Genomic DNA, 12,527 nt, shown 5'->3' on the forward strand with positions numbered 1-12,527 from the left:
ATAACACAAAAGAACAACAACTTATACTGCTGTTGCTTTTACTAGTGGTGGTTGCAGGTTAACAATGGCAGCAGCAATTATCCATATATCATCTATTAGAGGGACTAATGTAATTGGAAGAGTGTTTTTTAGAAGTCGAAATTCTTTTAGCCTTCCAATGACACGTTCAATGTGTATTCTTGCACGTGCTATGCGCTTGCAATGATACACTTCAGAGGGTGTAAACTGTCGCTTACTACGTAAAAATGGTGGAGTTACAGCTTTTACCTGCCTCAATAGAAATAAATCTTGAACATTAAAACCTTTATCAAAAAGTGCAATAAAACCAGGAGTGAATCTTCTTGCAACATTGCAATCTTCAGTGATAAAACGATCTGAGGAAGATCCAGAGTAACATTTAGAAACAAAAGAGATAGAACTGCCTTTAGTACAAAATATAAGTTTTTTTAATGTGTTTCTACTTTTATAACAACTATGTTTGATATTGAGCTTTAGCATTGGCAGACTTTTGAATAGTTTGTTCAGTACAGTCACCAATACCTTCAACATAAACAAAATCTCCAATAAAATGAGGATGTGTAAAATTTAATGTTTCTTCTGGAGTAGGCCAATATATCAATGGTTCAAGTTCTCGGGCTAATACTGTTATAAATGTAGTTAAAATCCTAGACGCGTGACTTACTGAAATTTTAAAGCGAAATGCTAAATCTTGTAATGGTGAGTCAAGTCGAATACGCATTAAAGTAAGTAACACTTCATCTTCAACAAAAAGCTGTCGTGCTGGACCAGGTTTCCTTCTACTTGAAGGTTTACTAGCAGGACTAAACTGATACTGCTTTGGTTCAAATGAACGTTTATGATCCATAAAGTAAGAAACTTTTTTATGTTTAGCTGGAACACGACTAACAATATATCAAAAAACATTTTCGTTTGGACACGCAGTATACAGTTTTATGACTTTGGGTAAAGAACGCACTATCTGGCAAAAGGTCTATTTGTCTACATTCTCAAATTATACGTTCAACCTTTATTTGAAATCTTCCATTAATTTCATTTCGTTATAACACTTTCGTTTTAATACTTTAAAATAATAATGCAAGTGCTGATGGAAACCAGGTCTGTTTATTGCACAATATAACGGTAATTAATTTTCATTTAAAATGAAAGGGTTTTGAAAAAAAATGGCGAATATTAGGGTTTTTTGTGGGATTTTTTACAACTTTGACTTCGAATTAGAGCACTTTCCGTTAATTTTCAGGTCTATGTTTTTATATTTTTCTGAATCAGCATAAAATTCTCTATCATAATCAATAAGCATCTGCGTATCGTTATCGAAATATCGAAACTAACCGATATTTTTTACGATAATGGGTTTCGATATGAATTGGTATATCCGATATGTTACGATATGATTCCGATAAAATATCGTTTGGGTTTCGATATGCACGATATCATTATCGCTTTTAGCGATAAATATCGCATAATTTATCGATAAAAATTGTATAACGATATTTTTGAGTTTCGATATGTACGATACGTTCCGATAAAATATCGTTTGGTTTTCAAAACTTTTCAATATTTTACAAAATTTTGTATTAGATATAACTAAATGTTAAGTTGTTTTATATTAGATATTTTACAATATTTTGTATTAGATTTAACTAAATGTTAAGTTAAAATATTTTGCAATATATTTTCTCAATTTATTGATTAAAATATTGATAAAAAATAATAATCGCCTATTTTTTAACGCCGTTTTTTAGATTAAGTTGTTAAAAACGGCTCAGGCAGTTAGGAGAACAATCCAACTGTTTATTTTTTTAAATAAAAACATACCGTGGTGTGACCTAACAAAGTCCTATGCTTAAAGAAAGTCCTAAATTAAAAATTGACAAGTTTCGTATATATAAAAGAATCATTTGCGGAAAATAATTCTGTTGTTTAAACTAAATATCTAGTTAGATAAAATAACTAAATTTTTTTCTTTAAATGTTTATTTTATGTATACGAAACTTGTCATTTCTTAAATTTCTTAAATTAGGACTTTCTTAAAGCATAGGACTTTGTTAGGTCACACCACGGTAAGCGCTCCAAAATATTTTTATTTTTTTAAAAAAGAAAAAGTTATTCTTTAAATATTCGTAACAATTGTGGTTTATTCGATTAAAACTCATTATTAAAGTCCGCTTTTTTAATAATAAAAAATACTTATGTGATTAAAATATCGTCTAGCTGAAATGTTGCCGCTAATTGTAGCGAATGGAAACTTTCGCTACCGGTTTCGGCCGAAACCGAATTCAAAATTTCTGCTTCGACGACCTTTTATTCTGTTTCGGGCAAAATTACGGTTCAAACTACTACTGTAATGAACCAAAACTTTTTATAGGGAGGTTTTTTCTTTAAGTTTAGAACTTGTTTTTATTTAGTGTGGGATCATGATGATTTCCTAATTATATGGATGTTTTAATCGTTTGTGGGTAAATCAATTATCAATTACAAAAATTGAAGCAATTATTAATTGAAATCACGTGACAATTGAATCAAGTTACTATTCTCAAATCATTCTTTAAGCGATCATCAAATATTAAAATAATTTCACATGTTCTATTTTTTTATCAAATCATGTTACATACTGATCGTTTAAATGCCTTATGTCCCATAAATCATTACAAAAACAAATCTATTTTATTTTTTCAAATATTTATTTATTCAAACAAATTTGAATGATAAAAGAATGTCATAGTTATGGAGTTTTTGAAGATTTTTGTTATTATTATCAAATATATATATATATATATATATATATATATATATATATATATATATATATATATATATATATATTTGATAATAATAACAAAAATCTTCAAAATTTGTCAATTTTTAATTTAGGACTTTCTTAAAGCATAGGACTTTGTTAGGTCACACAACGGTGTTTTTATTTAAAAAAATAAACAGTTGGATTGTTCTATAGAGATATATATAGAGATAAGTTGTTCCGTTGCGAAATTTGTTAGAACGTTATGTTAATAATTTTGATAGTTCTTTGTAACAACTATCAAAATTATTAATTCCGTAATCTTGTTGGTTTTTATGACGTTTTTGAGGGATATTGTCTGGTATAAAAGAAGGACTAAATTTGTAAAGATAGGTTTTTGTTTGAAGAGAATATTGTTGTCATCTCATCGATGTGTTGTGAGAAAACTACAATATCGATCGATAGATAGATGCATTTGAATAATATATAAGTTTTTGTAATGAGTTATGAGACACTGTTAAGTAAAATAGTTATTTCATGTTATTTTGATATTGATTTGGCTTTCATGTTTCAGATTGTTTCGATCTCGGCTTCACTCAAACTTCGGTTTCGGTTTTGGTTACGGTTTTAATTACGGTTCTACTGAACCGAAATTAACTAGCTAATTGTAATAAAAGCTAATTGTTTAAAAACTCTCTGGGAAAAAGTTTTTGTGATACTCTTTAAATTACTTAGATGTACATAATTAGGCTCTTAAAATAAATTTTTTTTTATAAGGAAAGATATTAAAATTTTAGTTTGAATTAGTATTAAATTTGTAATTGAACAACATTTTGAAGAATGCCAAGGTCAAGGAGCGAAATTTGGAATCACTTTGATGAAGAGGTCAGTACTACACCAGATGAAGAGCGACTTGTTACTGCAAAATGCAAGTTTTGTTTTGCAATTTGCAAGTTGGCGGACAGGAACACATCTGGCATGAGATCACATTTGACAAGGAAGCATCCTGTTCAGTTTGCAGCCCTGGAGGAAAATCGCCATGTTGCTTTTGATGAGTTAAAACAGGTGCAATAAAGTTTACAAACGTTTTTACTTTTTTAATTTAAATATTAACTTTTATTTTCATATGTGTTAGTTATTATTACTATTACAATACCAAGATTTAACAAGATTTAACGATAAATATCAATAACTTTTGATAAATGCTGATGAATGTTTCAATATTAGGTATTTTAATGGGTTTCATATTAATTTTTAGACCTACAATGAAGACGAGGCTTATGAGCAGGTCCGAGATGATAAGACACCATTAATGTTGGGCAGTAGAGTTAAACGAGGAAGACTTTCCGGACCATCAGCAGAAAAGGTCCAAAATCTAGAGCATTGGGTCAAATACAAGCCACAAGACAACGAACAGCTCAGAGGAGACATTGAAGTTGTCAAGTTTTTGGCCCGTTTAAATTTGCCATTCTCTTTGGTTGAACATGAAGCTTTTAAAGATTTTGTTCACTACTGCAACCCAAAAATGAATGTGAAGGCTGCAACAACATACTCCCGGTTCAAGTACGAAAAATTTTAATTGTTTTAAATAAAATTTCATTGTGGGGAGTCAATTCAATGGGAGTTCCAAGAGAACTAAATTTTTTAAAAAGCTACTTTTTTAAGACCAATCCACACCAATTTTTTTTTGGGTTATCTTTGTAGGTAACCATATTGATATGTAACGAGAAATACCAATAACTTTTTATTTTAATTTTAGGTTGCCGTTGTTGTACAAAAATGTGAAAATCTGTGTGGATGACATTCTAAAGGAGGAATTGCCAAAGACCGCTGGATTTGCAATCTCAACTGACCTCTGGCAAAGTAGAAACAATGATGCATACCAAGCCAGTACATTACACAATGTGAGTGAAGACTTCCGATTAAGGATGTTTGTGATTGGAATTTCTCAGTTTTCCGGACGACATACAGCTAAAGCCATTGCTCTTCGTCTGGATAAGTATGTTTTAGTATTTAATTTTTATTAGGTTAAAATTTCTGTAAATTAAGTTAATCGTTTGAATTATTTAGATAAGCAAAATCTGCCATTTAGTTTAAAATTAATGTCACAAATTAATACTTTTATTTATATCTAAAATAACAACAAAAGTATTAGTTTATATTTTAAAACATCAAAAAGCAAACAACTAATTTTACTTTGCTTTTCAGGAATGTCTCAGAGTTGGCCGGAAATAATGGAGTTTCGTCCGTTGTGTGTGTCCATGATTCAGCCGCTAATATGAAGGCGGCAATTAACAAGTGCAATTTTGTAGATGCATCTCTTTTGTGTGCTGATCATCTTTTGAATTTGGCAGTTGAAGCAACTGTCAAAGAAACAAAAGGTTTTGACAGTTTGGATCTTCACGAAGTAATCCAAAGAGCAACTGAATTAAGTTCAAGATGCCACAAGTCATCTTTTTCTGAGCAAAGAATTAAAAAAGAGGTAACTAGTTTAACATCTTTTTTCGCTTTTATAGTAATTTAGTTTATAGTTTAATACAATACAAGCGCAATATAAACTTCTTAGTACACTTTGTGTGACAAAATTTTTCAACTGATAAAATGTTAACATTTAAAAAGTAAAAACATAACATAGTTAATATCAGTTTTTTATTATAGTAAATAGTACTAATCAACTTTTATGTTATGTTTCTTATAATTCTATTTTAATTTTTAGCTAAAGCTGTTGCTTGATGACAGTGATGTTGTTAGCAAGGATAAGTTGAAACTTGTGAAAATCATCACTCCTGTGAAAACACGCTGGAATTCAACTTTTATGATGTTGGAAAGCATTGTAAAAATGCGTCGTATCCTCAGCTCCATTAGAGACATTCCTGGAAAAGATGACACCAAACTAGCTCCAGTCATTCCTTCAGAAGATGAATTCAATCTTTATGACGAAATTTTGCCTATTCTGAGGAGAGTTGCTGAGATTTCAGAATGTTTCTCTGCAGACAAAGAAGTAAGCATTCACCTCGTTATCTCAAACATTTACACACTGAGGCACAAATGCCTGGATTTCATCAAGGCTGGTGCAGCATCACCAACAGCACAAATGTTTCACCAAAAGCTGGTGGAAAACTTGGATGTTCGTTTTCCGGACATTGGTTGTCAAAACCTTTTTTACTCTGTTGCCAACTTGCTTAATCCCTTGTACAAGGGAAGAGCTCTGAAAAAACTGGGTGGATTTGATGAAGCCTATGAGGCACTGATTACTCAATCCAATGCTTATCAGGAATGGATTGCTGCAACAACATTTAATGAACGGTTACATGCTGAAATCCAAGGTCATATTTCGGAAGATGATCCTTTCTATAATGTTGGAATGGAAGAAGCTCCTGCACTTATGACTTTCTATTCTGGTCCGGCTCCACCTCCAAAGTTGGACATTGTCACTGAATGGGAAATATTTCAAAAACTCCCAGGGGTTGTTGGTGTGGACGTGCTGGAATTTTGGAGAGCAAATAAATACAAATTTCCTCTCCTTGCTCAAGCTGCTAAAAAATGGCTATGTGTACCTGCTTCCTCAGCATCTTCAGAAAGAGCTTTTAGTGCCGGTGGTGGAATTGTCTCTTATAAAAGAACAAAATTGCAGCCTGAACAAGTTGAAAAATTGTTGTACATTCAGCAAAACTACCCTAAGGTCCAGATCAAAAGATGGCTTCTAACCAGTCGGGATGAAAAAGAAGAATTGTTTGAAGAGGCTTCTACCAATAACCCTCAGAATTCAGCTGCTTCAAGTCAGGGACTTCCTACTTCAACTCTTACATCAGCAGTTGAAATGGATGACTAACTTAAATTGGTTCATTGCCTTAGTGGCGTCATTGGTTTATTTTACTGCTTAAAGTTTATAAAATTTGCCATATAGTGAATTAGTTATTTCAATAAACCTTGACTTTGAGATTAAATTTTAATCTTTTTCTTATATTAAGTCACAGGCACAAACCTTAACGTGTTAAACATGTCAAGTCAACAATTTATCAAGTAAAAAATTATTTTTTGTTTTTAGCTGTTTTTTGCTTCAACTGAAGTCTTGAATAAATTAAAAAATCAAAATTACAAATAAAGTTTTGTTTATTTCTTTTTTTTTACATTAAATAGTGCACTTTTCAGCAATTTTATGACAGTATTTAGGTTTTTAAAAAAATTATTTTTTTAGTCGAAAAAAATAATATCGTAATGAATCGATAAGTATCGTTATCGTTTGAGTTACGATATGAGTTACGATATTTAGGTAATTGACCGATAAATATCGTAATGAATCGATAAATATCGAAACTTTATCGTGCAAACTTTTTGGGTACGATATTATCGTAATATAAAAAAACTTACGATACGCACATTCCGATACCTTATCGTATCGTATCGTAATACGATATGTTTCGATACGCAGACCCTTAATAATCAATCATAAAAAAATAGGGAGGAGGGGGGGGGGGAAAACTGCAGTTGCGTCTTAAAGTAGAAAGGACTTTAATTTTTTAAATCGTTTATATTTTGTTTGCTTCAGTTTTTCTTTTACCAGTTTTATTTTTACTAGCAAAAAGAAACCCGTCATACGGGTTATGGTCGGTCTGTTACTTAATTTATAGTATTTTACTTTTAAGAAGGAAAATAGGGGTATGGATGCTATTTAAAGTTATACTAATGCTATTTCCATAAAATGGTTATTACTACTTTGAAATTTCTGTGATGCTATTAACTATTTTTGTTCTTTTTTAGAAAATTTAGAAAAATAAATTAAAATTTTGTGCCAACACTGATATGGCATGTCACATGTTATTGCTTGTAAAGGTTAAATTTTGTTATGAGGATTACAGTTCTTATGAAAAAAAAAAGAAGGTAAATAGTATTGTTTGTAAATATATAATTTCTATCTTTTGAAATTTTCTCATGTCATTTTTAAAATTTTTGTTTGCACACGTTTATTGTTTGCATATATGCTTTTTTGATATGTATGTGTATGTGGCAATAAGTGCTTTATAGTTGTTTTATCAATATATTTTTGTAATGATGTAAAGTGTTTTTTTATTGTTTGTATGTGTTAATATGTGTTATATAATTGTTTTAAAAATGAGTTTAAATATGTATATAAGGTATATGTTTAACCTTATATACATATTTAAACACACTTATTGTCTTTATAGTTGGTACATATGTTTATATTATGTTGTTTCCATGTTTTCAAAGTGCTGTGACTTGATAAACATGTAGAGCAAGATTTGTAAACTTTGCCAGCTAAGTGATGTACTTTTAACAGAGGGTTACACGATAGTGTTTAGTGTCAAACTGTTACTGCTTTAGGTCTAGCTGTTTTCAAGCCTTTATTATTAATTATTCTAAAAGTACATAATAATGCATTTTAATAACATTTTGCATAATGTAGTTACTTATGTTTTGTTATATATGAATGTTATCTTACTTAAGTTATATTATATACATATTATAATAACTTATGGTGTGTGCTATTGTTGTATGTTGTTGCTGTGATGTTTTTTTGTTATCTTTTGAGTTAATAGACATTTAGCTTATCTTTATATTGGTGTCTGTTGTTAAAAATGGTAAATAGGTAATTTTATTAAAAATCACTGCTTTTAATCATTCACTAAAAGCCAATACAAATAATTTTGCCTTATATACAATTTATTTTATCTCAATTTGATTTTTTGTCTTTAGCACTGTTTACTACATGATTTTGCTATAAATATTTTGGAATCATGATGTTCCAGCATAAATTGCTATAATCGCTTTAAGTCGCAATAATCTCCCTTCACATAATGAAGTTGCAGTTATATTTGTTGGATAAGATGGTGCACCACCTGGTTCCAGGGAAGTTGTTATTTACCCAATAGGACATCCTCTTAAAACTATATCAAGTATGTCTGCCAACTTAGATCCTATGGTTTATCCTCTATTTTTTCCGAGGGGTGATGCTGGTTGGCATAATCAATTGGTTCACAACCCTGATTGTGCTACATTGGTTAGAAATCATGTAACATTATCTGAAAATGAAAGAGCACATTGCTATTCGTATGTGGACATTCCTTATCATTTTATATTTGATGAAAAATGTTGTAAATGGAAGGTTAGACAAAGGGGTGGTAATAAGGTGATAGTAAGAATGTGTAAAGTTAATCCAACTGGAGAATTGTTTTTTCTTAGACTTTTACTTTTGCAAGCAAAAGGAGCAACATCTTGGGAGAATTTTAATAGTATGTCCTTGAAATGTCTGTTAATGGTATTGTCCTTGAAACATTTTGTAGAGCACCCTAGATTTAAAACGTTAATTTTAAATCTAGGGTGTTTTAATGTCTTAAATTAGAAGTAATTGAATAACTAATATTTAATATAAAAACAAATATACTTTTATGTATTTATATGTTTAGTAAAAAAATATAGTTAACTTTAAATTGGTTTTCTAATTTTGCCTTTCATATTTTAATTTGGTTTGTTATTTTTGCTGGATTTTAGGATCAAGGGTGTAAATATTCTATTGTTATGTGTTATTGTTGTGATATTTTGTCTTGATACTCATTTTTAACAATAGACACCTTCACGTTGGTAACTATTGTTAAAAATGAATAATAGGTAGTTTCATTATTGGAACTTACTGCTTTTATTTATTTACTAAAAGCCAAGACAACATTATGCTAAAAATGCAATTTATATCTTAATTTGAATTTTTTTTTTTTTTTTTTTTTTTTTTTTTGTTTTAGTATTGTTAATCTTTTGTACTTCAAATTAAACTTTATAGTTACATTTTTGATAAATGTTTATATTAACTGCCATGTCAAAATAGGTTGCTATAAATAGGAAAATTGATTTTCAGTTTTTATGTGGTGTTTTTTTTTTTTTGTTGTAATTATGGTATCATAATTCCTTTTTTTTTTTCTTTAAGATTTACGATTGATGCATTTCTATGATTTAATAAAAAAAAAGCTGATTACCTTTTATTGTAAACTTTTGTCAGTTAAAATGATATAAATATATGCAATTAGTTCAATTTTTTAAAAATCTTCTCTATTTTATGCCTAATTATTTGTTGTACGTAACTTTTGGGATTTTTTTAAACGAGGGGGGGTTATAATTGTAGTTTTGCGCATTTGTCAAATATCGAGTTACTTAAATTTTGTAAGGTGTTTAACTAATTAATTAGCTTAGTCTGCATTTGCAACACTTTTGAGGAAAGAAAAAATTCTTATATATGTTAAATTCTTATATATATTAAAAAGCAAAAATTCTTATACATGTAAATCATTGTTTTACATTTTATTATTCTGGTAAAAGGTCTCCATCAAAAACTTGATTACTCTTAATAAAAATAACTCTATTCTCCTGACCACCATTAAGGCAAAAACGGGGAAGAGAGGTCCTTTACTAAAAACTTTTGAAACAAAGAGGGCATATATAAAAATGGTCAGATTAGTGCCATATACTGTAATGGCAAATGTTCAGTTAATTTTAATAAATTTAATTAGTTGTGTGCACTTAACGTTTTAAAAACAATTTCCTTTTTTAAAGAAACATGTATCAAGGGGGATACCAAAAAATTAATAAATCATGTATAATTTACGCTCGCCTTATACTAATCTTATTAATTAGAGTTCATGTTTTAAAAGATATAACAAGAATTTAGCTTTACTTTTTCGTCAAAATGGTTCTGCCTTACACTGATATGACCTATGTCAGTTTTAAATTACTCAAATAATGTTAAATAATTGGTAAACTATTTTACCTCCGCATACTTTTTATTTTAATTTTACCGATGGTTTAGTTTTTTTCATATATTGAAAGAGACTTGCAAACATAACAAGAGACTATAGATATTAATTTTGATGCTAAATTAACGTAAAAAATAGTGAACTTCAAGTGAGTCTCTATAAGTAGACTAACATAATCAGTTTCTATAGTTTCCAGATTGTTTTCTCATGAAAGTTTTCAATAACTTTAAGCAAGAGCTATTTAACTTAAATGATCGTGGTAATCAGATACTAAAAGATTGACTGAATATTTGGTTCCATGATTGAGACTGCATAATGTTTCATAAGAAAAAATTCATCAACAAAAACGTACCTATATAACAGTATGATCATATATAGAACCTGGTGGGATAATAATCAAAAGACTCCATACTATAATAATCAACGCATGAACAACCTGTTTGCCAAAAAAGAACCATGTCAATATAGCTGTGTTGCTCCCTGTGACTTACGCACCATTCAAAGCAGTAAGATGTTGAATACATTGTGAACGATTGATAAACTGCATACTTTACCGCTATGTTTTTTAAATCACATTGATAATCTATAACTAAAGATAATATATGTAAACATTAAATACTAAATTTAAACTCAAAGAACAAGTAACAAAAGGGTTTTTCATTTTATTAGATTGTTCATTCCTATAACAGTATTTTTGTATCCTTGTTTTATGTTTAATAATATGGGTTTAGAAACCTGGATTTTGTTGTTCAATCTTCTCCATTTCGCATACTGTTTGAAACAAAGTATCATGCGGATTGATTTGGAATATTCCTGTTTTAATGAATCCACGATCGTAATGCTCCTGACAACTCTTTGCTACTCCTGCAGCTAAAAAAACTTTTTCCTCTTAAAAACCATTTGCAAAAAGTTTCTTGAAAAACAAAATCCTGATAACGGTTAAAAAGAAAAAACAGTGCTTAGTAAAAGAAATTTTTTTTTTCAATTTTACCTCTTGTGCAGTTACAGATATGTTGACGCCGGTTATCTGCAGAACAAGATGGATTGCAATCACAACTTCCGCAAGGGTTCAACGTTAAATTGCAGCTGCGCAAACAGCTCGGCTATGAAAAGAGTTGTAAATTTTATAAATTATGTGCATCATGTGCATATTTATACATACATACATACATACATACATACATACATACATACATACATACATACATACATACATACATACATACATACATACATACATACATACATACATACATACATACATACATACATACATACATACATACATACATACATACATACATACATACATACATACATACATACATACATACATACATACATACATACATACATACATACATACAACTTGAGATAACTTTTGAATGAAAAGTCCAATTTCTTTCAAATTTTCACTGGAATGTCAAAAAATTGATTACAATCCGGGCAAAAAAAAAACTTTTTTTCTCAATATTTTTTCAATCCTAAACACATCTTGTTTTGTCTTTTGTATTTTTTCTTCATAAAATGATCCAAATATTTTTTCACAATTATAGTCTTCAATCTTACATGTGATTGGAGAAGTATTTTGTGTTACAGTCACAAAAAAAAAAAGTTCTTCAGCCCATTTGGTTGTATAGGCTTTATCGAAGATAGACTTTTGGTTGCTACCCATCCAGCAACAAGTCGTCTTAAAGACAAATTGAAGACGTCTTGAAATTGGTCATAAAGATGTCTTAAACTGGTCTCAAATGAAACACAGTAAGTCGTCTTATCTAAGACGTCTTAAATTTGCCTTATTTAAGACATCTTAAAGTTGTCTTAAACTGGTCTCACATGAAACACAGTAAGTCCTCTTAACCATGGACTTATAAGAGATGGACGTGCAACCCATTGTTTTTTTTTGCGAGCCATGCTCGTTGCGTATTGTTTCAAACTTTTGTTTTAAACAATAGAAATTAAATTATATTAAAGTCAGTCGGATTCGTTTGAAATGTTTGGCCTCGTCT

The 12,527-nt window shown here is 29.7% G+C and overlaps 2 protein-coding genes across 2 annotated transcripts; both read right to left on the reverse strand.

Annotated features, from left to right (window-relative positions):
• Nucleotides 1-21: 21 nt before the first annotated feature.
• Nucleotides 22-865, reverse strand: LOC149888381 (uncharacterized). The gene is made up of 2 exons (XM_090089072.1): nucleotides 541-865; nucleotides 22-422 (listed from the first exon to the last, which is right to left on the reverse strand). Exons 1-2 carry the CDS (start codon nucleotides 863-865, stop codon nucleotides 22-24), a joined length of 726 nt encoding a protein of 241 aa, XP_089945198.1.
• An 8,812-nt stretch (nucleotides 866-9,677) lies between these two features.
• Nucleotides 9,678-12,432, reverse strand: LOC149888382 (uncharacterized). The gene is made up of 4 exons (XM_090089073.1): nucleotides 12,355-12,432; nucleotides 11,510-11,621; nucleotides 11,254-11,388; nucleotides 9,678-11,107 (listed from the first exon to the last, which is right to left on the reverse strand). The coding sequence occupies exons 1-4, from the start codon at nucleotides 12,430-12,432 to the stop codon at nucleotides 10,887-10,889; spliced, it is 546 nt and encodes a 181-aa protein (XP_089945199.1). The 3' UTR covers nucleotides 9,678-10,886.
• Between the last annotated feature and the right edge of the window lie 95 nt (nucleotides 12,433-12,527).

This window comes from Hydra viridissima, unplaced genomic scaffold (genome assembly GCF_058129835.1).
Source record: "Hydra viridissima isolate aposymbiotic clone 2 unplaced genomic scaffold, HvirCarnegie_v1 scaffold_5, whole genome shotgun sequence".
NCBI classification, from domain to species: domain Eukaryota; kingdom Metazoa; phylum Cnidaria; class Hydrozoa; order Anthoathecata; family Hydridae; genus Hydra; species Hydra viridissima.

Coding starts and splice junctions, on each gene's coding strand:
- LOC149888381 (XM_090089072.1), bottom strand. CDS start 865: ATGGATCATAAACGTTCATTTGAACCAAAGCAGTATCAGTTTAGTCCT. Junction 423..540: donor AGATTTTGTTTATGTTGAAG/GTATTGGTGACT, acceptor TTTGTACTAAAG/GCAGTTCTATCTCTTTTGTT.
- LOC149888382 (XM_090089073.1), bottom strand. CDS start 12,432: ATGGCTCGCAAAAAAAAACAATGGGTTGCACGTCCATCTCTTATAAGT. Junction 11,622..12,354: donor GAGGACTTACTGTGTTTCAT/GTGAGACCAGTT, acceptor CTCTTTTCATAG/CCGAGCTGTTTGCGCAGCTG. Junction 11,108..11,253: donor GATTGAACAACAAAATCCAG/GTTTCTAAACCC, acceptor TATTATCTTTAG/TTATAGATTATCAATGTGAT.